The 25,885-nt window shown below is 36.2% G+C and overlaps 1 protein-coding gene across 28 annotated transcripts in view; it reads left to right on the top strand.

Annotated features, from left to right (window-relative positions):
- Positions 1 to 25,885, top strand: part of LOC134224057 (calcium-activated potassium channel slowpoke) — a 289,103-nt gene that overhangs the window by 91,111 nt on the left and 172,107 nt on the right. For 15 of the 28 annotated variants that reach the window (XM_062703499.1, XM_062703307.1, XM_062703468.1 and 12 more), the window contains exon 7: positions 555 to 646. The exons of 4 other annotated variants lie outside the window; for them this stretch is intronic. In XM_062703499.1, the coding sequence (XP_062559483.1) occupies positions 555 to 646 (92 nt within the window). Of the gene's footprint in view, positions 1 to 554; positions 647 to 8,986; positions 9,079 to 25,885 lie in introns of all 28 variants that reach the window. 9 more of the 28 variants (XM_062703461.1, XM_062703403.1, XM_062703489.1 and 6 more) reach the window with 1 other exon arrangement.

Below are 25,885 nucleotides of genomic sequence, written 5' to 3'. Positions count from 1 at the left end.
ACTTTTTAAGTCGATACTGATGTTATATGCATATTATCAATTCAAAGTTCAAGGTAATTTTTTTTTATGAATTTAGCTTTAATAGTTTAATAATTGAAAATTCTAATTTTTGATCAGCATCTATCACTACGTCAGTTCAAGATAAATCTGCTAATCTGTAGCATGGCTGGTTGTTTATAAGCAATGAATTGAAAACGTATTTTTTCATATTATTTCTTGAATTAGGCATGGTTTTGTTTATGCTGGCTGCCGCATATTTTTTCATTCATTTATTTATTTATTTCTTAAACCATTTGTTATCATTCTTTTCTTTAATATATTTTCTAAATCCCATTTGTTTGTAAATATATGGTACGTACCATATCACCATAAGCTATACTCAAGCTTTACGCTTAGAATAATAAACAGCAAACTAAAACCAATCTGTTAGATACTAAGTACTCGCGCGAAAGCCGCCACCCTCCATGTCTGCTTTAAACCAAACCAATTTGAACGGTTCTGAATGATGATAAGACAGCCCTCAATTTATCAATACTCCCCCTTCAAATTTCTAGGCAATGTTTGCCAGCAGTATACCCGAAATTATTGAACTCGTTGGTAGCGGTTCTAAATACGGCGGAGAACTAAAACGCGAGCAAGGAAAGAGGTAGATCCGCCCATTGTTTCACTTCTGTAAAAACTACTTAGTCCATTCCTCAATATTCGAATGTTTTTTTTCACTTTCAATTTCGAACAAAGCCAAGTTTTCCCACCTTGATTCGCCTACGTTTTGCCTTTACCGCCTTTTTGTTTACAAAGTACATGTTTTGTTAAAAGATCAATTCTATTTACGTTGGTCCTATTCATGACTAAGTTGTATTTTTCCGGAATATTTCTGTGTTTTAACAGTTCAGTATTTGATCATCAACTTCTTGCTCTGCGTTACTAACCAATCCTTAAACTTCCCTTTAATTTCAACGTGTTTACACGACCTCACCCACAATTTACTACGTTCTGGCAGACGCTCGCTTTAACCACCACAGCAGACAAAAAATGGAACTGTCATCTCGTTCAGGTGCTATTCGCAAAGTGAATGTACCGATCTGGAAGGGTGTCGTGTTTCAACGACTATCAATCATTTTCACAATTACAAGCGAAGGCGTTCCACCTTAATCTAGCATGATTATCCGAAAATGCCGTATGATGGATTGGGATAGTCTGCCAGAGTGGAATATGATCGTTTCATGCCTTTTTGGAACACAGAGAGAGAGAATCGCTGTAGGCAACTTTATCGGACCTTGAATTGTCCCCCGAGGGACAATGAAGGCTCTGTGCGTGATGGCATCTGGCCTGCGTACTAATGAATTATGGAATAGCTACGTCAAATGGGAAATGTTTTCCCTGGTGTTAGGTGATAGGGATAGTTATTAGTCACGCGATAGTAATTAAAGTTATAGCACAACGCTCAATTTGTGAGGAAGAATAAAAATACTCGCGACCCCCTCTAGTGATAGATTTCAATAATTGTTATTACTATTATATCGTTGTCACACCTTTCGTAACACTGCATATTACTTAAGATAGGTTATCTTTATTATGTATGTAGGATTTAAATGAATTTTTGTTTTCAAGATCAAAAAAAAAAATGAAGCAAGCTGCGTTTTTCTAATGATGTTAGATTTTAGCACGATAGGAATGCAACCAACAGAAAGCGTTATTCAAGACCAGCCACAGACTGTTAGGCGCCTATTCACGGAAGCACTATGATTTGGAGCTCAAACTTTGTTTTTTTTTTTTTTTAAATAAGCAATCAGCTGCAATCACCAACAACCATTGAACATCACATACACACATATATTCACTACATATTACAAATCAATTAATCAGAGTACCTACCAAAACGGAAGACTTTTAATGAAGTGTAGTGCACATCAGTCCAATAGATGCAATCGTTTTGTCATGTATCGGTGTTTTTTTATTTACTTCATTGTCAATCGATGTTTAGAAGTTAATAAATAGACTAAACAATTTTTGCATTGCTTAATTCAGTAGAGCAATTGCGGTTACGTTTTAATTTGTATTGAAAAATAGTTTATTTTCCTATATTTAGTTTGTTATGATATTCAAATTATAAACTTTATTACAATGAAATTTTAGGTCCTATTCCAATGAATTTTAGATGTATTGCATTAAAAAACACATAAATCTGATTGGTGTTAAAACTGCATTGCAAACTGGAACGGCTTTGAGCGGTTTGGAAATTTGTTTTGAAGAATTATTGAGATACACTGCGACAAATTAGTATTCGTCAGGATGATATACAAACATGGTTTGTTGAATTTATGAAGCCTCCTATGTGTTTGTTTACCCATGACAAAAAGCCAGTGATTATGGTCCGAATTAAGGACGTCCATTTTTAAAGCGTTTCGTTGTTTGTATGAAATAATATTAAAATCACAATATTAAACCAGTATTTTAAAATTTTATTTCATGGAGGCTTCCAGTGCGTAAACCTTGGAGCATACAAGCTCATGTCAATTTTTAGACACTTGCCGAGTCGAGCACTAATGACAATATAAAGGAGCCATAGCTGGAAAATTGCTAGCCGCACGTTTGTTATTTGATCTTGGCGGAGACATTTGCAATCCATGGCAATAATGGCACACACTCTTTCCGATGTTTGAAGACACAATTGTATAAATATATAATTTGAAAATATTCTGATTCTCGGGATGATTCAAAATTTCAATTTGTAGACCCATATCAAAAAAATTGCATGTATCTTTTTTTGAACAGGAAAACTGTTTGGTAACATTTCTAAAGGCTTTCTATGAGTCTTGACAGATGGCCAACAATATAATGAAATGAAGTCTGTTAATTCATTGCCGAACAGTTACATATGTTGTTTAGAGATCGGCGGAATTCACAGTAAACTGTTAGATGTTTTAAGCATGTGAAGTTGAAACTGCAATTTTCCTGTTAAATTGGCGACTTCATGTTGTATGTAGGTTTTGGAGGGTTTTGTTATTTTTGTTAGCAGATCGTCTTGCTATTAACAGAACAAAACCCATCAAAGTTGCCATTTCCTCTCACTAAAACTAAATTATAATTATGAGTTTTAGACAAATAGGAAAAAAAACAATGAGGATAATTTTCAGAAATTTATAGCTTAAATATTAGATTAGAACAGCGGTTCTCAACCTTTTTCTTGAGATGTACCCTTTCGAACTTTTGCATTAATTAAGGTACCCCCTTTTTTTTACTGTAAATGAAAACAAGCGTAACTCAACACATATGTGACAAATAGATCTGAATCTAGCGGAATATAGGGTTTTCAATAAAATTGGCTTAAATTTTTATTATTACGTAAGTTTATAAATCAAGCCTTGAGCCTCTTGAAAGGAGGCTTCCGGGCCTCTTGAAAGGATGCTCTCGGGCCTCTTGAAAGGAGGCTTCAAGGTCTCTTCAAAGTAGCCTTCCGGGCCTCTTGAAAGGAGGCTTGCGAGCCTGTTGAAAGGAGGCTTCCAAGCCTCTTGAAAGGAGGCTTCCGAAACTCTTGAAAGGAGGCTTCCGAGCCTCTTGAAAGGAGCTTCCGAGCCTCTTGAAAGGAGGCTTCCGAGCCTCTTGAAAGGAGACTTCCGAGGCTCTTGAAAGGAGGCTTCCAAGCCTCTTGAAAGGAGGCTTCCGAGCCTCTTGAAAGGAGGCTTCCGAGCCTCTTGAAAGGAGGCTTCGAACCTCTTGAAAGGAGGCTTCTGAGCCTCTTGAAAGGAGGCTTCTGAGCCTCTTGAAAGGAGGCTTCCTGACCTCTTGAAAGGAGGCTTCCTGAGCCTCTTGAAAGGAGGCTTCTGAGCCTCTTGAAATGAGGCTTCTGAGCCTCTTGAAAGGAGGCTTCCTGAACTCTTGAAAGGAGGCTTGAGCCTCTTGAAAGGAGGCTTCTGAGGCCTCTTGAAAGGAGGCTTCTGAGCCTCTTGAAAGGAGGCTCTGAGCCTCTTGAAAGGAGGCTTCTGAGCCTCTTGAAAGGAGGCTCTGCGCCTCTTGAAAGGAGGCTTCCTGAGCCTCTTGAAAGGAGGCCTGAGCCTCTTGAAAGGAGGCTTCTGAGCCTCTTGAAAGGAGGCTTCCTGAGCCTCTTGAAAGGAGGCTTCTGAGCCTCTTGAAAGGAGGCTCTGAGCCTCTTGAAAGGAGGCTTCTGAGCCTCTTGAAAGGAGGCTTCGAGCCTCTTGAAAGGAGGCTTCCTGAGCCTCTTGAAAGGAGGCTTCTGAGCCACTTGAAAGGAGGTTTCTGAGCCTCTTGAAAGGAGGCTTCTGTGCCTCTCGAAAAGAGCCTCTTGAAAGGATATTAAAAGGAGCCTCTTGAAAGGAGGCTTCTGAGCCTCTTGAAAGGAGGCTTCTGTGCGTCCTGGAAAGGAGGCTTCTGAACCTCTTGAAAGGAGGCTTCCTGAGCTCTTGAAAGGAGGCTTCCTGAGCCTCTTGAAAGGATGCTTCCTGAGCCTCTTGAAAGGAGGCTTCTGAGCCTCTTGAAATGAGGCTCTGAGCCTCTTGAAAGGAGGCTCTGAGCCTCTTGAAAGGAGGCTTCCGAGCCTCTTGAAAGAAGGCACTGAGCCTCTTGAAAGGAGGCTCTGAGCCTCTTGAAAGGAGACTTCTGGAGCCTCTTGAAAGGAGGCTTCTGAGCCTCTTGAAAGGAGGCTTGAGCCTCTTGAAAGGAGGCTCTGGAGCCTCTTGAAAGGAGGCTTCCTGAGCTCTTGAAAGGAGGCTTCCAGACCTCTTGAAAGGAGGCTCTGAGCCTCTTGAAATGAGGCTTCTGAGCCTCTTGAAAGGAGGCTTCCTGAGCCTCTTGAAAGAAGGCTTCTGAGCCTCTTGAAAGGAGGCTTCTGAGCCTCTTGAAAGGAGGCTCTGAGCCTCTTGAAAGGAGGCTTCTGAGCCTCTTGAAAGAAGGCTTCCTGAGCCTCTTGAAAGAAGGCCTCTGAGCCTCTTGAAAGGAGGCTTGAGCCTCTTGAAAGAAGGCTTCCAGGCCTCTTGAAAGAAGGCTTCTGAGCCTCTTGAAAGGAGGCTTCCAGGCCTCTTGAAAGGAGACTTCTGAGCCTCTTGAAATGAGGCCTTCCAGCCTCTTGAAAGGATGCTTCCTGAGCCTGTTGAAAGGAGGCTTCTGAACCTCATGAAAGAAGGCTTCCGAGCCTCTTGAAAGGAGGCTTCTGAGCTTCTTGAAAGGAGGCTTCCGAACCTCTTGAAAGGAGGCTTCCGAGCCTCTTGAAAGGAGGCTTCCGAGCTTCTTGAAAGGAGGCTTCCGAGCCTCTTGATAGGAGGCTTCCGAGCCTCTTGAAAGGAGGCTTCCGAGCCTCTCGAAAGGAGGCTTCCGAGCCTCTTGAAAGGAGGCTTCTGAGCCTCTTGAAAGGGGGCTTCCGAGCCTCTTGAAAGGAGGCTTCCGAGCCTCTTGAAAGGAGACTTCCGCCTCTTGGAAGGAGGCTTCCGAGCCTCTTGAAAGGAGGCTTCCGAGCCTCTTGAAAGGAGGCTTCCGAGCCTCTTGAAAGGAGGCTTCCGAGCCTCTTGAAAGGAGGCTTCCGAGCTGCTTGGAAAAAGATTCCGAGAAGCATAGAAGGATGTTTCCAATCCTCTTGCGAAGAAGCAACTGAGCTTTTCGGAAAAATGGCTTCATATCTCTTAAATGATGGCTCCCGGAATTTTGACTCGACGTTTTAGTTCAGAAGCATATTCTTAACATATTATTCAACATCTTGTTCCGATCAGGTAGACTCCACTGAAAATTTTAAACTTTGTTGATTCGACGCTATGTTTTTGTGAACTATTGTCCACAGCCCTTTTTGCACTGAGCGAGTTGTGAGGGGCAGGAATCAATAGGCTTTGAAATTTAAAAAAATACTCTCAATCAATAAGTTTTGATTGGAATTGTAATACATCCGCCATTACGCATTTTTGTCCGAGGTACCCCCTAGGGCCAGCGAAGGTTCCCTCAGGGGCAGTGTTGTGCTGAATCATTATCAGACGATAATGATTGCAATTTTCATGTGAAAACTTTTCACGTGAAAACAGTGGGCGAATTGTCGCCGGCGACAACTTATCAAATTATGTACTCAAACGATAATAAACACAGAATTTTCATTCAAACATTAATCTTTACTATAATCAGCTAATTGTAAACAGTCCCGTTATATCTTCTATTTGGCGTAATGGTTTCATGGTAGTGAGGGAAAAGTGTTCAAAATGTAACGGTAAGTGCTTCAAATCAAGATACGATTTTCAAACGATTCTTAATTGCTGGCGAGTTTTTATCACTTGATAATTCAAAAGTAAGATCGCGGGTGAGTTTGATCATCATCGATTTTTTGAAAATTTGATTTTTTCCAATCCTGCTCAGGGGTACATGTACCCCAGGTTTAGACCCGCTGGATTAGAATATTAAATAGATTTTTCTTCTAATAATTTAGAGTTTTATAAAACGATAAAACATTCCCTGATTGTTTGTGTGTGATAAAACATTCCCCCGATTGACTTATTATTGTCACTTTTTACATAATCTTATACCATGAAAACGGCTTACTGCTTACTTAAGCTTCAGATTATCTGATATTTGATTAAATGAAATTTATTCGAAGTTGGATAGAAAATTTGAAAACATCCGAAAATTTGAATCGAAAGTTTAGCATACTTTAGATTTTTTAAAATTAATTTTATCATTACCATCAAAATCAATTATTGTGTGATAAATAGTGGAAAATATACATTGGATGTCCATTAAAACATATAATAAATCTTTTTTTGCGAAAATCGTGCTTAAAGTTTATAAAAAACGGCCTCTACTAGACACGTTTTGTGGCATTCCAAACCAAAATTCATTTTCCTGTGATTTTCCAGACGCGTCTTGTGGTCTTCTAAACGACAGACCCTTCTCCGACGACCTCTTCTAGACAAACTTTGTGAATTCCTAACCACAAACCGTTTTCCGGTCGTTCTCCAGACGTGCTTTGTGATTATTCAAAGTACAAATCTTTTCCGGTGGTTTTCCAGACGCACTTTGTGGTATTCCAAATCACAAACTATTTTCTGGCACTCTTGCAGATGCGTCTTGTGGTTTTCTAAATCACCAACCATTATCCGGTTGACTTCCAGAGGCGCCTTATGGTTGTGCAAATCACAAACAGAACACAAATTGAAATATCAGCAAATATCAGATAATAATTGATAAGATTGATTAATATAATCTTACTCTACTATTTGAAACTATAACAAAGAACTTTAAAACTAAAAAAAAAATAATAAAAGTCAAAAGCAAATGGAAATTGAATTATTTATTTCAAGTGAGTTGAAAAACTAAATAAATAGGAAAAATAGAACTTTTTTCCGCAATAATTTAAAACTATGAAGAAGCAAAACGATTGCATTTATGAATGTGTGTTAAAAAACTTAAATATAGAAAGAAGGGCTTTCTTCAGCTAATCGGTAAGATACGGAACCTAAGAATAAAAATTGCTCTTTTTGGAATTATACTGGACCTTTGAGTCTCATGATATAGGAATTCAAAAATGCTATCGATAATTGTGGTGTTACAGCAATACCCCATTTGTATGCAATGTGAACAGGAAAAGTTTTCTTGAAGCTTAGATTTTTTCAATAATATTTTTATGGACAATATGGTCGCCTTTGATACCTAATATAAAATAACCTAAACTAAGATAAAAATTTTAATAAAAATTCTGATCTAAATATTTTTAATAATTGTGTAATTTCCTTATATTCGTCACATAAAAATAATAGCAAAAATAGTAAATACGATGTACATAGGTCATCAATCTAACATCGTGCAATAATTACTCGTTTCACAGTAAAAAAATCAGTCATATATGAGAATTTTTGTAAAAATGTATTTATGTAAACATGAACAAAGTCAAACAAAACCATGATACTTTTCAATTTAAGTCATATCTTCCAAAACACTCTAATCACACGCACTACATACTCACACCTCTCACTAGCAGCTGATCAGTTATCTAATGTAAATATCCTACATCTTTTCTGCAAAGCAAAAATCTACTAAACTACGTTCCAGTTCGAGAATGATTTGGTTGTGGATAACTTTCCATTTTCCTAATTCTTTGAATAGATAGTCGACTAAGTTCAAGGCTCCACCTTCCAATCCCTTCAACACGATGAATGATCTCTTGATTCATGCAAAGTAATATTATTGGTGCTGGTCTCGGTGAATTCACACGCTCAGAAATATAAAACAATATATATGAATGCTCTGTTGTTTCCAGTTTTCTTAACATGTTTTGCCTGTAGGTTTCATTTTCATTTCTACTTTTTTCCGTTTTTTGGCCGTTTTGATATTATCCACCCATAGAAGACAATTTGTTTTGTCTCGAGTTTTGAATTCAGGAGATTTTGGATACTGCCACGTTTTTTGCCGATGAGTTTGTTTTGTCTCCTTCGATGTGTTATTGCTTCAGTTGAGGTTTTATCATTTCACTTTTTTGTTACCGATATCGTTTGTTCTGTCCATCATAGTAGTTATTTGTAAGTATTACTTGAAAATTACCCACTTAAGTCTAATCTAGTTAGTTAAATTACTTGATTAACACACAGGAAGAGTTGATAAAATAATTATAAGATACAGTATGATCGAAAGCTGACAAAATTGATCGAAACCTACGTTCATTAGTTCAGCTCGAATGTTCGAAAATCGATTATTTTCGGCGACGAACGTTGCTAGTAATATGACATCGACTAGAAAGAAAACACAGGTTGCGGATTATTTGAGAAGCAATAAAAAAAAAGAAACAAGCGGATGCTTTCATCCGGATGTTTATGATGATGGCAATAAACGTATCACATAGAGAAAACAAGCCGTGAAAAATCCATCATCAGTTCCGCAATTTTCTTAGCAAATACGACACCACCAACCTCAAAATGTCCTCCAAAGATCACGCAAACCCTAAAACTATATTCAAATGTTTCTCTGCTTGGCAATGCTCTTCCTCCCTTTTACCCCACTCTAGGCGGTGTTTGCCAGTTGGATTCCGGAGATCACAGAATTAGCAGCGCAACGAAATAAGTATGGCGGCAAATACACGAAGGACGTTAGACGAAGGTACACGGGCGTACCTATTGATACCAGATTTTCTTTTCTTTATCCTATTTTGCGTTGATCATTTTGGATTTGTCACTTCTTTATTCATTGGTTTACTTTTTCCAGTTCGATTTCCTATGTCTGATCAGTTGTTCATTCGCCCACCTTATGATTTCGTCACATCCCCATTCTGAATTTGTTTTACTTTGGTTGTTTAATTTAATTTTGTATTCCTATTTTTGGCATATTAATTGATTGGTTTTATATTTGAAAGTTTTTTTTTTATATTTTACTTAATCTTGAGTCTAGATTTCCTGTCTAGATTTATCATTCCGAAAGTTGAATACTGATTGAAATAGACACTCACAACCACACACCTATTATGACTGGTTTCGATTGTTAGATTGAATGGAAATTTAGTGCAAAAGATGGTTAGAGTAGAAGAGTGAACCTATTCTATGGACGAAGATTCTATACTTTTTGTGTTACCGATCGTGGTTTAGACTGAGGGAACTGGTCACTCATTTCGGGGAATATATTCATTCCCATTACTTGCTGCCAGCTTCTTCAAAATTTTAAATCCCGGACCCTCGATATATTTGTTGAAAGACACTATTCGGCTAATGGAGCAAAATGAAATCATGAAAATGAAGCCCCACGATTGTTTTACTATTAGTGCACCCAAATAAGTTTGAATAAAATAAAACTTATTTGGCGATTATCACACTCATTGCTATAATGTGTAAAAGTAGGCTTTTTAATCATCCGTTTTATCCGGAAGTGCAAAAAGTTTTCATTGTTAGGTCGAGGTTATGTTAACAAAGAATTATTTGTATAATATTTTGTTTCTACCCCCTCAATTGTGATCTATGTTAATGCATAACTCTGTCGAGGATATTCTGATTATATAAGCAATTGTTTCTAACTTTCTCTTCAGCTTATAAAGATTAAAAGTAAGTCATTTTCTGAATTTCGGCCACCGCGAGGTGCGTTACTGTTTATATTTTCATATTTACATTGTTTCTAGTTTATACAGATCTTCTAAGACGGGTAATTTTTATTGCTTGGGCAAAGATATTATACCTGGTCGAAGAGCGCTCTGAAAAGATATTTTAATTCGAGCATTGGATCATGATCCTGATTGCCAACGAATAGCATTTGGTTGAAAAAATATTCACCCGTTCACGGTGAACGTTGCACTTTGTTTACTATCTGAGCTCCATATCCCGTAATTTCATCAGCATCTTCGCTCTGAAGTTCAAATGATGGGATGGATTGCAATTCCATAACTACATTTAAAAAATGCAAATAATGTTTAAGACAATTCAGAGCTCAGTAAAACCTTCTGACCTCTGAAGACGATTAGAAAAAAGTTACACATTGTGCATTGGGGTCCATTTGGACTCAAGATTTCATCACGATCACAAACATTCAACCGATTTTCGATCTATAGGCACCAAACGAAAGTTGTAGGTTCCTAGAACAAGCCCATGGGGTGATTCATTCAAATTGACCTCTATAGTCCCCGGGGAACCTGTACTAAAGAGGTACTGTTTGAGCTTCTCAATTTGGCAGCAAATTTTGGAGTTTCGTGTTATGAAACATAAAATTGCTTGCTAATATGTGCTCTGATGATCCCAACTGTATTTGCTATCTTGTATATGCCATTTCTGGGCAAATTTATCCCTTGGGCGGTCATCGGAAAGCCCTCTGGAAGATCCGGAACTTCCGTAAAGTTGGCCAATTCTAAAAGTTAATCCCAGAGCTTCGCGATTTTTTCGTAACCATTCATTCTGGCGAATTGTGGATGCAATCAATAGTGAAAGTTTTCTGTGACCCCCAAATGTCCCAGAAACGGTCCTTCGGGAAATTATTCATGCTCTGCCAATTTTCGTGCGTTATAATATACGGAAGAAAAAAAAACCTAGCGTTGAGTATTTTTAAATTTCCTTTTTTGTTACTTACTTATTTGTTTTTCTTTACATAGACGACTAAGTAAAAAACACCCTCTAAAGATTGCCATCATGTAAAAACAGTTTACTAAACTTGTGACTTGAGTTAACTGAAATGGCCAGAATGTTCGAAGTTGATCTGGCTTTTGTTCATGCTTTCGTCAATCATTTGAAGTACGATTATGACCAGAATAAGACAAACCAATAGATGACCTCTTCTTTAATAGCATAAGTTCACTTGAAGGAGCAGGGCCGTTTAACCGAAACTCATTCGACCTAAAATCACCAGCCCAACAAAGCATTAGACCGAATTTCATATGGCCGAAAGTTAGTTGGCCGAAAATGTTGTTTGGCTGAACAGGTCATACGGCCGAAGATGTCTTTTGGCCGATTAGGTCATTAAGCCGAAAAAGTCTTTGCCGAATGGGTTATTTGGCTGAAAATGTCGTTTGGCAGAAACTACCTAGTCGGGTAAACTACATTTTCAGCCAAATGGATATAGTCTGCCAATCGGCTTTTTCGGTCAAATGACATATTCGACCAAATGACTTATTCAGCTAAATGACCTGTTCGGCCATATGACTTGTTCTGCTATATGACCTGTTCTGCCATATGACTGGCTGGCCAAACGACATTTTCAGTCGAATGACATTTTCGGCCGAATGGTCCTTTCTGTCAAATGGCCTTTTCAGCAATTTCGACCAAATTCAGTTAAATGGCCTATTCGCCTAAAGAATATTTTTTGGCCAAAGGACTTTTTCAGCCAAACGAACTGGTCAGCTAAACGACTAAAGCTAAAGCCAATAGATCTGTTCACTGGCTACATGTTCGGTCAAACGACATTTCGGTCAGATAGCCCTTTCTGACAAATGACCTATAAATGAATTTTTCGGTCAAATGATCAATTATGCCTAATGTCCCTTTCGGCCAAACCAGTTTTCGACTAAATAAGCGTTTTGGCCAAACGTCCAATTCGGTCAAATGAAATTCGGCTGGATGACTTTCGGCCTAACGTGATATTCGTCCAAATGGTATTTGACAATGACTACCCCTTTGTAGGGCAAGGGACAAATGAAGTTGTACTTCTGACCTAGTGGAGGTTCTTCAAAAAAATATCTACTAGGGCAAATATGGTCAATATGAGCTCCCTATGCAAACCTTTGAATTTAAGGATGATTTTATAAAAGATTTTTTGAAGTGTTTATCAGTAGTATTACATATCGGTTATTATATGGTCCAAAAAAATTATAAAAGACCAAATATATGTCTAGAAAACGATTTTACTCCAAAATGGTGTATTTTTATCTCAAATGAACGAAAGGGCCTAAAATGCGCCACCCAAAAATTATTCCCTAAAATTGTCATATTCTCTACACAAGTCACAAGTTTAATGAAGAAAACATTGAGGAAAAGAGCAACGAAATTGCATAAAAAGCTAAGATCGAAGTCCGTCTGTTGACGATGATTTTACCACTACTATGTCCAGGTAACAACGTCGTGAATTCACGATTTTATGCTGATTAAGGACAATCCTCACGGAATCCAATTTTCAAAGTACTCGCGTTTTCATTCGATACAGAAACGACGCACAACTGTCATTTTTATTAAACCCAAGTACCGTCAACTGGGGGGAAGATGATCATTTTTAAGACAAAACATACAATAACAATGTGTGTTTACATTTTAAATCGAAACAAATATTTTCAAAACATGTACTGCTATACGTTGCAATAATAAACAACTTTAGTTTTCTGAAATGCATTCGCATTTATTAAAATAAATTAAATTATCACACAATTTTTGAGTAATCTGGTTTGGGGTGAAGTTGATCAAGACAGCTCTACTAAAATCTTTATGACCTAGTAGTCAAAATACACTAGGTTATTTGTATGAATGTTGAATTTACTACGTAAAGAAGTCTACGAAGTCAATATTTGAAACGAAAATAGCGTCATTTATGACTATCTCTCTCTTTCTTCCACAAAATACATTTTCATGATTATAATCGAAAAACTCGGCTTTCTACCGAACGAAGAATATTGTTGACTACCGTTTCATAAAAAAAATTGGCACTTTTGACTGACACATCAAATGATCATCTTCACCTCAATGATCATCTTCCCCCCAGTTGACGGTACTTTGAAATTTGGATTCCGAAAGGAGTGCCCTTAAGGTGCTTGTCTGGAATTAACTTTTTCTAACTAGATTTCCACTACAATGTAATTATTTTACGATTATTCTTGATTGCGAATGATAATAAACAATGAACGTGTGGAAAACTTGGCAACCCCGATCAAGTTACAGTTTTCAATGTTTACTAATTATTAAGAAATTTAATTTCAAAATTAAAAAATATATCGTCATATTAGGGTATTGGTTTTTAGCTAAATTAATCAAAATGAACTGACAAACAAGTTCTCAGAAGAAACCACATCATTGAAACGTTTGGCCGATTTGGCTCATGGGAATTTTTTGTGAATATCGCAAAAAAGGTATCATCGGCCAGAACGTTGTCATTGACGTATACAAGAATGTAGTGAAGGTAACCGTTCTTTATGAATATTCCAAAACATTGAAAATAATCTGGTAATCGAAATAGAATGCAAAGTGATTTTGATATCTGAAATAATCCCAGGCCAATATATGCTCTGGAAACAACACTTATTGTAAATATAGTAATCCAGAATGAAATAGACATCTAAAATATTTAACAAGTATCTGATAAAAATATTTGGAATCAGATTTGCTTATGTTATCGTTTTGGGAAATTTCGCAATAAACCCTTTTCAAATGTCGATAGTATGAGTTTCTGCCCAATATGGTGGATCTCTTTTTTGTCAGATGGCACTTGCCTAATATGTTCTATTTAAGGCCGAACAAGTTATAAAGCCTGAACATGTCATTTGGCCGACCGGATTATATGAACGCAAGTGTCACTTGACCAAAAATGACGATAACCGAAAGGGACATGTGGGAAATTGTTATTTGGCAGAAGGGACATATATGACAAACACAATCCTTTGCCCGAACAGGTCATTTGACCTGTTTGTTATAACCCCGTTTGGCATAATGCCATTTGGCATTACGCGTTAAATAGCCAGGGACCATTCGGCATAGAAACCATTTGGCATAATCAAGAAAAATATTCATAATGATTTTTGGGCCATTTGGCATAATGATCATTTGGCATAAAAATTAATACATTTATAAAAAAACTCTAGGCAGAAGCTCGTTTTACAAGAGTCATCTGTATTATTGCCTTATTCTGGGCATATGCGTGTTTTAAGGAGTGATTTGCGTTCCCGGGTAAATTTTAATTTAAAAGGATTCAAATGAAGAAATAATGTACTATTTTGCCTTATACCAGAAAAATGTATTTTTTTTTTCAAATGCGTGCTTCGAATGGAGAAATGATCTACTCATTCATGCATGATTTCTCGATATAAGAAGATTTCGTGTGCTTTAAAGGATAGAATCATTTGCTCATTTGTCTTATTCTGATCGTATGCGTAGAAAAGAAACGACTTTACTTGACGAATGCGTTCTTTTGAAGAATGGGTCATCTAGTCTTTTGCCTTTTTATGGAAAAAGGCGTACTTTTGAAGAAGGGGTCATTTACTCTTTCACCTTTTTCCGGGCAAATGCGTAGGGGAAAAGTGGGTAAAACAGACACCTTAAGCTACCAATCTATGAAGCAATTTTCCGGTCTAAAAATTTCATACAAGCATAATTTGGCTCTTTGTGCAATAGTCTATGAGGTCTCAAGACAATATTTCTCGAAAGAATTTGGTTTCGAATGAAAACGCGAACAGTCTATTGTCAAGCCGAACCGGTTGGGGTGCGGGTAAGATCGACACCATGTGAGGGTTAAAACCGACACACCAAGTCGGGATGGAATCGAACATCAAAACAGTTTCAAATGAAGTTACAACATAATTGAAAATGTTTGATAACAGTTCTTTAGATATGTATGCTTGATATTCATGTTTAGAGAGCACCCATAGACGATGGTGAACAAAATTGTATATATTTTAAACCATCGTATTATACTTTCTCTAGTTTCTTCAATGGTTTGGATGAAACATATATAAAGTATAATAAATTTACTAACTAATGTTAGTATTAATCAACATTTCAATTTGTATTAGTTTAAAAATTTGTTTATCACAGCGTTTTAAAATTAAATGCGTATGGTATGGTAATGACAAGAAATGAAAATGACCAGTATCGTAGGTGATAAGCCTAATGTTACAAGGGTTGAAAGTGGATCACGAAAGTACAACACTAGAGAACGCATTGAGCAAAAATCCTTAGAAATATGACTCATTTTTTAGCGCTTTTGTTATTCGATCTGCATATTATCTTTGATGACTTAATATAACCCCCTAGCATGTCACGCCCAATGATGATTATATATAGCAGAATCAATCGCTGACTTAGTTATATCATCCGAATCTTATTACTTCGTTTCTCCAATACTTGAATTACATTGTGCGACTTATCAGTAGAACAGAGGAATTTTGCGATTCGAAGCCAGGTGTCGAACTTACCCCAATTGGTAACATAATTATGCTGAGTTACATGTAGATGTTTATAATTAGAAAAGTTAACTATTTTCCCACAAGATATACAAAATGATGGTCAATTATGGATCAGAGATGAATTATATACTGAAAATCAACAAATTATTGTCGAAACAGCTTATACACATTTTTTTTTCGACTGTTATGCATCTTCACCAGTTAAAAAAAGGCTAGAAATACAAGAAATCGAAAGCTAATTCAAAGTGGGTTAACATTCTGTCAGATAATCACCTTTTTTACCCACAATTCCCCTACTTTCAAAGAAGGAGTCATCTACTCTTTTGCCTCACCCCTAGCAAATGCGTACTTTTGAAGAAGTAGTCGTCTACGCTTTTGCCTTATTACGGGCCAATGCGTACTTTTGAAGAAGGAGTCATCTTATCTATTGCTTTTTTCCGGGCAAATGCATACTTTGAAAGAAGGAGTCATCTACTCTTTCGTCTTATTCTGGCCAAATGCGTATTTTTAAAAAAGAGGTCATCTATTCTTTTGGCTTATTTTGGGCGAATGCGTTCATTCAGGAGGAGTCATCTACTCGCTTACCTTATTCCGGGTAGATACATAATTCTCAAAATGGAAATCATATATTCATACGAATAATTTTTTTTTGTTCAGAGCATTGTGCCAAATGGTCGGTATGACAGATGGTATTTGATACATATTTTCAACGATTATGTCAAAAAATCATTATGCCAAATGATCGTTATGCCAAATGACCTCGAGGTACCCAACAAATATGCCAAATGGCCTCGAGGTACCCAGCAAATTATGCCAAATGGTCTTTGTGCCAAATGTCATACGGCCGTGAAAGTTGTTTGAGTTGCAAGAAAACCATTCGAACAAACAGGTCGTTTGGCAGAAAATAATCCTATCGTCTCACATCCTACTTCTTATTTCTCATGAATCACTATTCATTTCTGATAATGATAAGTAACAAATAACGAGTAAAAAATGAAGTGAGAGCTACTCATTTCTCAATTCATATTTCTTCTTCTGAGAAGCGATACGTAAGACGACTCACTTATTATTTTACTCACTCTCTTCTCACTGTGAAGATGAGAAACATGAAATGAGAAGGGGGAAATAAAATGTGAGATGTGAGAAGTGAGACTTGAAATATGTTGAGAAATGAGAATGAGAAGTGAGAAGTGAGAATTTCGCATTTTTCGTACTTTTCATTCTGCATCTTTTCTTGTTTCTCACAGTGAGAGATGAGAATGGGAAGTGAAAATTAACAATTTTTAGTCCTTATTTCTTTTACTTTCTTCTTACTTCTCGCATGGTAGTTGACAAGTGATCAGAGAAAGTGAGAGTAATGAGTAGAGAGGATTGAGAATTGATTCTTCTTTTAAAAACAATCGTCTATTAGGTATAAAGCCTGTCCACGTTAAATTTCGGACAGTCAGATAATGTTCAATTCATTTGTCGCCATTTCATCAATTTGGACGAGAGCTAAAACATGCTGAAAGTAGCGGTTAGGCGAAGAGATTGAGCTGTCATGTAAATAGTTCGTCTCAGTGGTTGGTAAAAATGTTTAAAAATCGCGTTGGATGATGGGTGTCCGAAATTTAACGTGGACAGGCTTTATACAAATCCCTTTGTACGCATCTGTTATTGCGGAGTTGAATGTTGCGTTGGACATTAAGCAGAAAAGCCTCATTATGCCAATAGACCCTCGCTCAAATGACCAAAACTTTTTCCACAGTTCAAAACAATGTCTAACGCGGTTTTCTTTAAAGCTGAGAGCAAGTGTTAGAAAGCAGGTATTACTTGAAGAAAAAATTTAAAAGCCATTTAAAAGTTTTGCTTGAATTATGTGAAACCTAAGGTGAAACTGTCCACAATCCAAATATATTTTGCCTCGCATTTTCAGAGGAACGAATCTCAACATAGAAGCAACGAATAACTGTCATCTTTTTATTTTGGTTATCTGCATCGCAGCAGCATAGAATAAAAATATGACAGCTGCTCGTACCTTCAGTATTGGTAGTGGTGCCCTTGCAAATGCGAGGTGGAAAAATATTGCATTCCGAAAAGTTTGATCCTTGAAACAAATTGATTATTTTTTTCTGTATGAGCTATGGAAGTATTCAGCCATAGGATTCTTGGACACTACCAACAAATATTTCTACAATTAACTGAAAGCTTTTATCAAAAATATTAATTTTTCCAATTTTTTGATGGGAAGCGTCCTGCAAGAGTTTGGAAAGGTCACTTAAAATAACTATCAATAACTCTCAGGAACTCGCATGTACTTTTTCGCCAATGTTGGACTTTATACGCAGTTATGAGTTCTCGTATGTTAAAAAAAATAAAACATACCAACAAAACATTATTTTATTAAGGAAACTTTGAGTATTTTATTAGGAAAACATTCAGTAGGAGTCTAATAAACTTTTCTTGGAATTAGCTTAAAACAAAGAGTTTTATACTTCGGAATAAAGGGATTTCGTGAGCCCGATTGAATGAAGTAATGTGAGCCACACATTATGAGACAATTGCGAAGAAGGTTGTTTGTTAATCAATACATATTGGATAGAACAGAGTATCGCATGTCTAAAATTTTCTCAAGCTCACGCTTCTTTAAAATATATTATGGTTTAGAGCACAAGAACTAAGGGCACAGAGAATGTTCTGAAAAGCTCTTTAGCCAAGGCTTCCAGAGGGATTTTGCCTATGAGCATTGTAGAAAATTGTTTGAATACCGTTTGCATTTAACTGTCTTTTTACCAGACGAATTCTTCAAAATCTCTGGAAGCCATTCTTTTTCTGTAAACATTTTCTCTTCGACCATAGAATAGGAAAACTAATTTAATTTCTAGACACATAAAATGGGATATTGAATAAACACCGCTTTTTCACCACTCTACAATCGAAACCAAAAAAATCAGCAAATTTATTTTGATTTATTTCATCAGATAAAGAAAAGCCTACCCAGAAAGTAAACTTACTCCCCCACTCGATGTACAATGCATTCTGGGGCCAGAGACGCCCGAACAGATGCTTCTTCCATTCCATCATATCGAAACCTACTGTACGTGCGTTGTGGCGGCAGGAAGTGGAAAACAAGAACAGACAAATCAAAACAATAAAAAAAGTTCACCCAAATTATTTGATTACAGTCTATAATATCCGGAAATCTTACAGACCAGACTCACAGTACTTCAATTGTGTTGACCAAATTCACTAGAGCAACAAATTGAAACCATTGTGTTGATTGTTTATCTATGAATACTTTTCGCATATCGATTTCGCGCGCATACGAATTATGATTTCCTTTTCTTCAATTATTTGATTTGATCAAAGCAATTAAACATGTATTTCGATAAGGCATTGGTTTCTTGGCGGCATGTATCTCGGCTAATTTTTGTGGCTTGTCATTCTGTACTTATTGATCCATGGTGGATAAAAATTAGCTAGTTCTCTCTAATTAACGAATAGCGGAAGGCTTTGAATGCTAGGCAGAAATTACAACAGGCTTTACAAGAAAAACGAGCAACAAATACTGTTATTTGAACTAAACAAATACCAAGAAGAATATGTTGAAATAACATCAAAATAAGTTTGATGATTTATCAATTCGTACTCCATAAATCTCTTCGTTATCAAGCATTTTTAGTGTTGATTTCAGTTGGTTTGACTTTGTTTCGTTGTGTTGATTTTGCTTTCTGTTGAGTTTCCTTCGTTAAAAAAATAACAATTTAAAGTGCATGCTTGCCACCTCAAGAAACAATCACATCAGTTAAGTTCCGAACCATGTAGTTGTTATACTTTTCAAAGCAAGAAAACATATCCTGATGGATGGATAATTGCAGAGGACACCACTAATTATGTTGACTCCTGTGTTTTCAAACCCTTCACGCTCCTGTTTCATGTCCTGTCCCTCTTGTTACTAATAGAGTGCATTTTTTCTCGAAGTTTATGAGTTTTCATATAATTTGATCCCTCTTCTACATCGCTTGTCCCGAATAAGCAAAATTGAACCTGGGGCCTTGCCAATTTGCTTCTAGCACTGTTAGGCCATTTTAATCACATATTTTTGGCTGGAAAATAAATTTCTCCATCACCATTATATGCTATCAATTTAAATCGTTCGAAATTCCCCGCAAATCATTTTGATAAACGTTTGAACACCCCGGTATTTCCGTTGAACTCACAATTTTAAAATCATAAGCACTAACATCAGTCGATCCAATGACGTCTCCAGATTGAACCAAAATCCGCATCACCCTCTAGACAACTTCCATTTCATAGGAAGCGTTGGCTCTATTGCAAGTAATGGACGAAAATGCACCCTACCAAATTAATCGAATTGATACCCCAAACCAAAATAAATCAGAGAGAAACGCCCATGAAACGAAACGCGGACGCGTAGTTCCAAAAATCAAATTGCTTCGAAACTGTCGATTGGATTTTTCGCATCGTCTATATCGATGAGATCCACTGAGAGAAACAAACCAACAAAATGCAAATGAAAAGCAGAATCAAATCGAACATGATATCGTAGAAAGCCACTTTCTAACCAAAACGCAACCTCCTAGAACTTTTCATTTCCGTTTTTAAATTACCTAGATATTAATTTTTACTGCACAGTTTGATTGCATTCCTTTTTCATTTATGAGTTTTCTAAATATTTATAAACTAGTTTAGCCAATTTGTAATCGAAAAGCTAAAGGACCGAACTATATCAAACGTTATAAATATAGCACAATTCTTTCAACTTCCAATACTTCTCGAAAACCCTTTGTTCCGATTTCGATTTATTTATGATTTTTACCCTTTTTATCATTATTATTACTCTCCTTCTCATCTGCCCATATAATTTAGTTTTTTGTTGTCGGATATCGATAGATTTTTTGTTTTATTTTCTTTACTACAACTTTTTGAACTTCACCATCATTCCCCTAATAAAAAAAAACCTACGAATTTCAACGTCTTTATTTCTTCTGGTTCCCTTTTGCGTTGCCATTTACTTTCCTCCTTCATATCATATTTAAATCAAATTTAAAATATATATTCTTCACATTTATATATATAATACAAAAAAAAAACAATATTTTTGATGTAGAACATTTCATTTTGCTTGCACAGCCTGTATGCCGCAGCCACGCATATTAGAGCAAAAATTGTTCCTTTTTACAATTGCAAATCTGACAATTTGAGAATGAGATAAAATAAAAAAAAACTATTTGCCAAATATTCAAACTCTACCTATTCGATTCTAATTTAATGCAAAACTCAGGCTACTGTAAATGTCTAAATACGTCGATTTTACCCTAACAAGTTGCAGTTTCATTCCTTATTATACGGAGCTTCTAGCAGCAGATTTTTGTAACGAGCGAGCTTTGGTTATTCTGTTTCTGTCCCACAGTTTTGCTAGGTATTTTACCCCCCACGCGGTGTGTCGCTCACAGCATTATATTTATTGTACGGAGAGACGAGAATTAGTTGTGATGCTTATTCGGTACGTGATTGTCCCAAGAAATCGACGCCTATCGTACATTGTGGAATAATGTTGGTCGGATATGATTCGAATAATGATTACGGAATAGATCAATGATGGTTCGTAAAAACAATTGACTTGAAGATGTTTATACGGAAGTCCTCAAAATATCACCATTTCTTTGATGACAATATTTTGAAATCTAGATAATTCATTCCGCTAATTACCATCGGTCTATTAATAGGCTCTTTTTACCAGTACGGTGTCGCTTTCCGCAAGTTGGTCCCATGTGAATGGGAAGTAAGACAAAAATCATACCAAATTGCTGTTAATGACATTGTATTGGGCAAAATAAAGAGCCTAATTGCTTCTGTTCAAGTCAAATAATTTAAGATTATAAATTTACATTTTATGGTTTACTAATTTTAATTACTCATTTGTATTATATTACATGGCACACAATTTATGTTTGTATTGAGTATTTGTCAATAGTTTTAGCACAGTGAGGAAAACTTATTGGAAAACATTTGTCGTGATAAGGTAAGAACGTTGATTATAGAAGAACAATATGAGGTGACTGAAAGTTGATTACGAAGGAACAAGAATAGATAGTTACCCTATATAAGTGAAAAGAATATAGCAATCAGATTGATCTCTTTTACCGAAATTTTGAAAATGAAAATGGTATTGGAAATAGACTTATAATATTTGCATCAGAACTCGACACTGTTGTTTCACAAAGCCCGAAGTCGCAAATGTAAACAAATCGAGGTGTTTCCGGAAGATTGAAGTTTGATAAAAGAATTATGCAAGCGTTTTGCAACCGATGGAATAACCTCAAATTTCTCTTGAAAATAACTCAATGAACCTAAATCTCTACAAGTATGGCCATTCAAAGTTTTGACCTGAAATGGCTAGCTGACGAGAGGAGAGGCATTTCAAGAAAGCAGCAAAATAAAATTTCCATAAAGAATCGGAAATATTCCATGAAAAATCAAGAAATTGACAATAAAGAAATTAGGGTATAAATAGCAAATAAATATAATGTTTCCATAAAATATGCAAAATTTTCATAAACAATAAAGAATTTTCCAATAATCAAAAATATATTCACACTTCTAAAAGCAAAAATCGCAATTATAAAAGAAGAATTTTTCATAAAGAAATCTAAAAGCTCCATTGAAAAATATTCAAAATGTTCATAAGTAAATCAATATAAGCAATAAACAATTACAAAATTTTCCACAAAATAATTATTTATTTTTCCAAAAAAAAATTCCTCAAAAAATACGAAAAAGCAATAAAAGTTATTAAATTTTCCATGAACGATAAACGCTTCTAAAGAAGGGGTCATACCTATATGAATTAAATGCTTTTGTCGACCGAATTTTATGAAATTTAGCCATACTTTGATATGCAAAGAATGTTTAGGCCAAATTTGAGCATATTCAGTCATAGAAAACCCCCCTGACAATAATAGAACAAAACCAGCCAAAGCCGTCTTTCCCCCTTATACCGTGAGAAAATCTTGAAAAAAATGTTTCTGGAAATTTTGCATTATTTATGGAATTTTTTAATTTATTTTTTGCTTATACCCTAAAATCTTTATTGGCAATGTCCATTTTTTTTATGGAAAATTGTTGTTTTTAAGAGGAATTTTATTGTTGTTATTCAAGAAAACTAAGTTCTTTATTCGGAACAAAACGAATTGGGACTGTTAATATTTTTCTCTAGAAGTGTAAATAAAATTAACTGAATCGTCGTATTTCATCAAAATAATCCTACGATAGAGCTGATTTCTTGCATATTTAATGTTTCGAGTTTTAATTTTTATTAAAGTTGATGGAAAAAAATAATCAAAAATTGATAAAACTAAAAACAAAGAGGATTCTTTCCACTTTTCATTTTAGTACGTAGTTTTATTAGTGTTTAATGTTTATTTTACATTCCCGTTTTATTGCAATGGTCTGAATAATTTCACGGCTTCTTTTAAAAAATATAACCCATAAATCAATAACACCAACATTAGGGTGGCTAAAATTAGTATGGGAAAAACTTTTTTCATTTTGATTTGTTCATTGATGCTCTGGTAAATGCATTGAAATGCAGAAACATCCAAAACAGTGTAGTTGACGGCACAATTGAAGTGATACTCATTCAGATCTTACAGAATGTTATGCAGAAATGCGAGAAGATTAGAGTTTGCCCTGGTTATTAGCATTTCTCTGAAGTGGGGTTTGAGCAAATTTCGTTTTTACCTTTGAAAAGAAATAAATTCACCCTACTACACTCAGTAAAATGCTAATATCTTTGCCTAATAAACTCTAATCTTCTCGCGGTTTTCAGCATAACATTCTGTATTTAATTCTACAAGAACTGAATGAGTATCATGGTTCTTGATCGTGAATTGTGCCGTCCAACTGCAAATCGCTGTTTTGGGATGTTTCTGCATACATTTTTCCATATAAACTTCCAATGAGTTTAGCACCGCCCAAACGTTGACCGATTTGGCTGAAATTTTGTCCAGAGCATCAGGGCACCAAATAGAACCGAATAAGAGGGCGGCCCATCAAAAAATTTGTAAAAGTGTTTTTTGAGCCACCCTAACCGACATATTCCATTTTGAAAGGAGTTTATCTTTTTAAGAAATTTTCATCATTTTGTTTTCGGATTTTTGAAGTTTTTTTTTTAATGAAAAACATATATTTTGTTTAATTATTTTGAAATTCAGTATTCACTTTGACAAGTTTTTTTCTGTGGAAAATTGGGCTACTGTAATGTTAATATCAAATAACTTCTTTTAGATTAATGGGAAAATCTGATATGTGAAATGGGATTTTTTTTATCTTGTCACTGCTTTCATACTGTTTTCGATATTTCTTGATCTCTTTGTAACGATAGTCCAATTTTGTGGGACATACCAAGTCAGTATTTGGAAAGTGCCTAAAAATACTAAGTTTCCAGCAATATATTCGGTACGAGGAATACGGCCTACATATTTTTCGAGTTTTTCGATCAAACTTTCAGATTTCATTTAGTTTGCTTAAAGAACTAACAATTTGAGGACGTATCATAAGCTTAATTTATAATTGAGAAACATTTAAATTCTTACAAATATGCGATCAAAGGCTAAAGAAAGCTTATTATGTTACGCAAATATTCAATAGCTTAGAAACCGCTGAAGTTGGCCTAACTCGAACCCCAACTAATAGTCACATTAATATCAACGAAATCGGGAAATTAATTGACAGTCATATGTGGTGTTCCAATTATTAAAATTAACTCCACATTCGGCGATTCCTCTGATTTAAAAAAAAACATATTTTTTTAAATCCGGTGAAGCAGGCGGGAGTACCAATGGACGTGTGATCTCGTTAGTTGGAATTTGTGATTTTTTTTATAGCACGTTTGACCGAAAGTCGTCTAACCGAATTCCATTTGACCGAAAGGAATATACCCTCAAATGACCCGGGACATATGGCCAAAGTCGTTGGACCGAACTGGTCATTTGGGTAAAAAAGCCGTTTGACCGAAATGGCCGTTTGGCAGAAAAGGCCTTCACGAGACGAGCCAGTCTCGGGCTGAAAGTCTCGATAATAAAGACAAAAAAAAAAGAAAAGGCCGAACGTATTAACGGTCGAAAATGTTGTTTGACAGAACGGGTTACTTACCTGGATACTTGGTTGGCTACAGCGTCGATACACCAATAATGCCTGGCGTATTGTAGAGTTCCATAATTGTCGGTCTTGGGCAATGTTCCTCCAGTTTACACGAACGTTTAGGGTCCCCATGCCCGATTCCACCGCGTGCAGCCAGCGTGTTCGTGGCCTTCCACGAAGTCGCCAGCCTCTATCTGTTTCTCTGTTGTATAATGTTTTCGCTGTTATTTCTTCCGACATTCGCACTAAGTGACCAACCCACTGAAGTCTGCCGTATTTTATACGGTTCACAATATTTTCTTCTTTGTATACGTGATACAGCTCATGATTCATGCGTCTGCGCCACACAGCATTTTCTAGTTTCCCTCCGAGTATTGTACGCAGCACTTTTCGCTTGAATACCCCAAAAGCTCTCCGGTCCGCCTCCTTTAACGTCCATGCTTCATGTCCATAAAGGGCCACTGGTAGAATCAGAGTTTTGTATAGAGCAAATTTCGTTCCCGTCTGCATGTTGCGGGACCTAAGGCCCTATTCACAGCAGCAATACGTTTTTTCACTTCAAGGGAGACGTAATTGTCATATGTCACAAGCGTTCCAAAGTAAACAAATTCTTCAACAACTTTCATTCATTGAACGGCTACTCAGTCTTGCACTTATTACAACGAGTTTTTTTTATTTACCCGACGTTTCGACACGGGGATTGTGTCTTTTTCAAGGGGAAAATATTTTTGTTGTTTGTCGTCTTGAAAAAGACACAATCCCCGTGAATCAGAGTTTTGTATAGAAATTTCGTTCCCGTCTGCATGTTGCGGGACCTAAGGTAGCAATAATAGGGAGAAAACTCGTTGTCAACAACTTTCATTCATTGAAGCAGCTACTCAGTCTTGCACTTATTACAACGAGTTTTTTATTTACCGACGTTTCGACACGAACAAGGAAAATATTTTGTTGTTGTCGTCTTGAAAAGGACACAATCGAAACGTCCGGGAAATAAAACTCGTCAATAATGAAATAAAACTGATCGATCCATAATCAGTAAATTCTTCAACAACTTCAAACACATCTCCATCTAGCACTAACTCTGCACCAACACCTTTAGGTCTTTCTTTATCTCTACCTGCCACCATGAATCGTACGCTGCTTTGAAATCAATGAACAGATGGTAAGCCTGCAAGTTGTACTCTCCGTTGT

Source organism: Armigeres subalbatus, chromosome 1 (assembly GCF_024139115.2).
Source record: "Armigeres subalbatus isolate Guangzhou_Male chromosome 1, GZ_Asu_2, whole genome shotgun sequence".
In the NCBI taxonomy this organism is placed as follows: Eukaryota; Metazoa; Arthropoda; class Insecta; order Diptera; family Culicidae; genus Armigeres; species Armigeres subalbatus.
Note: the sequence above shows the minus strand (reverse complement) of the source record. Positions and strands in the feature narration are given on the sequence as shown.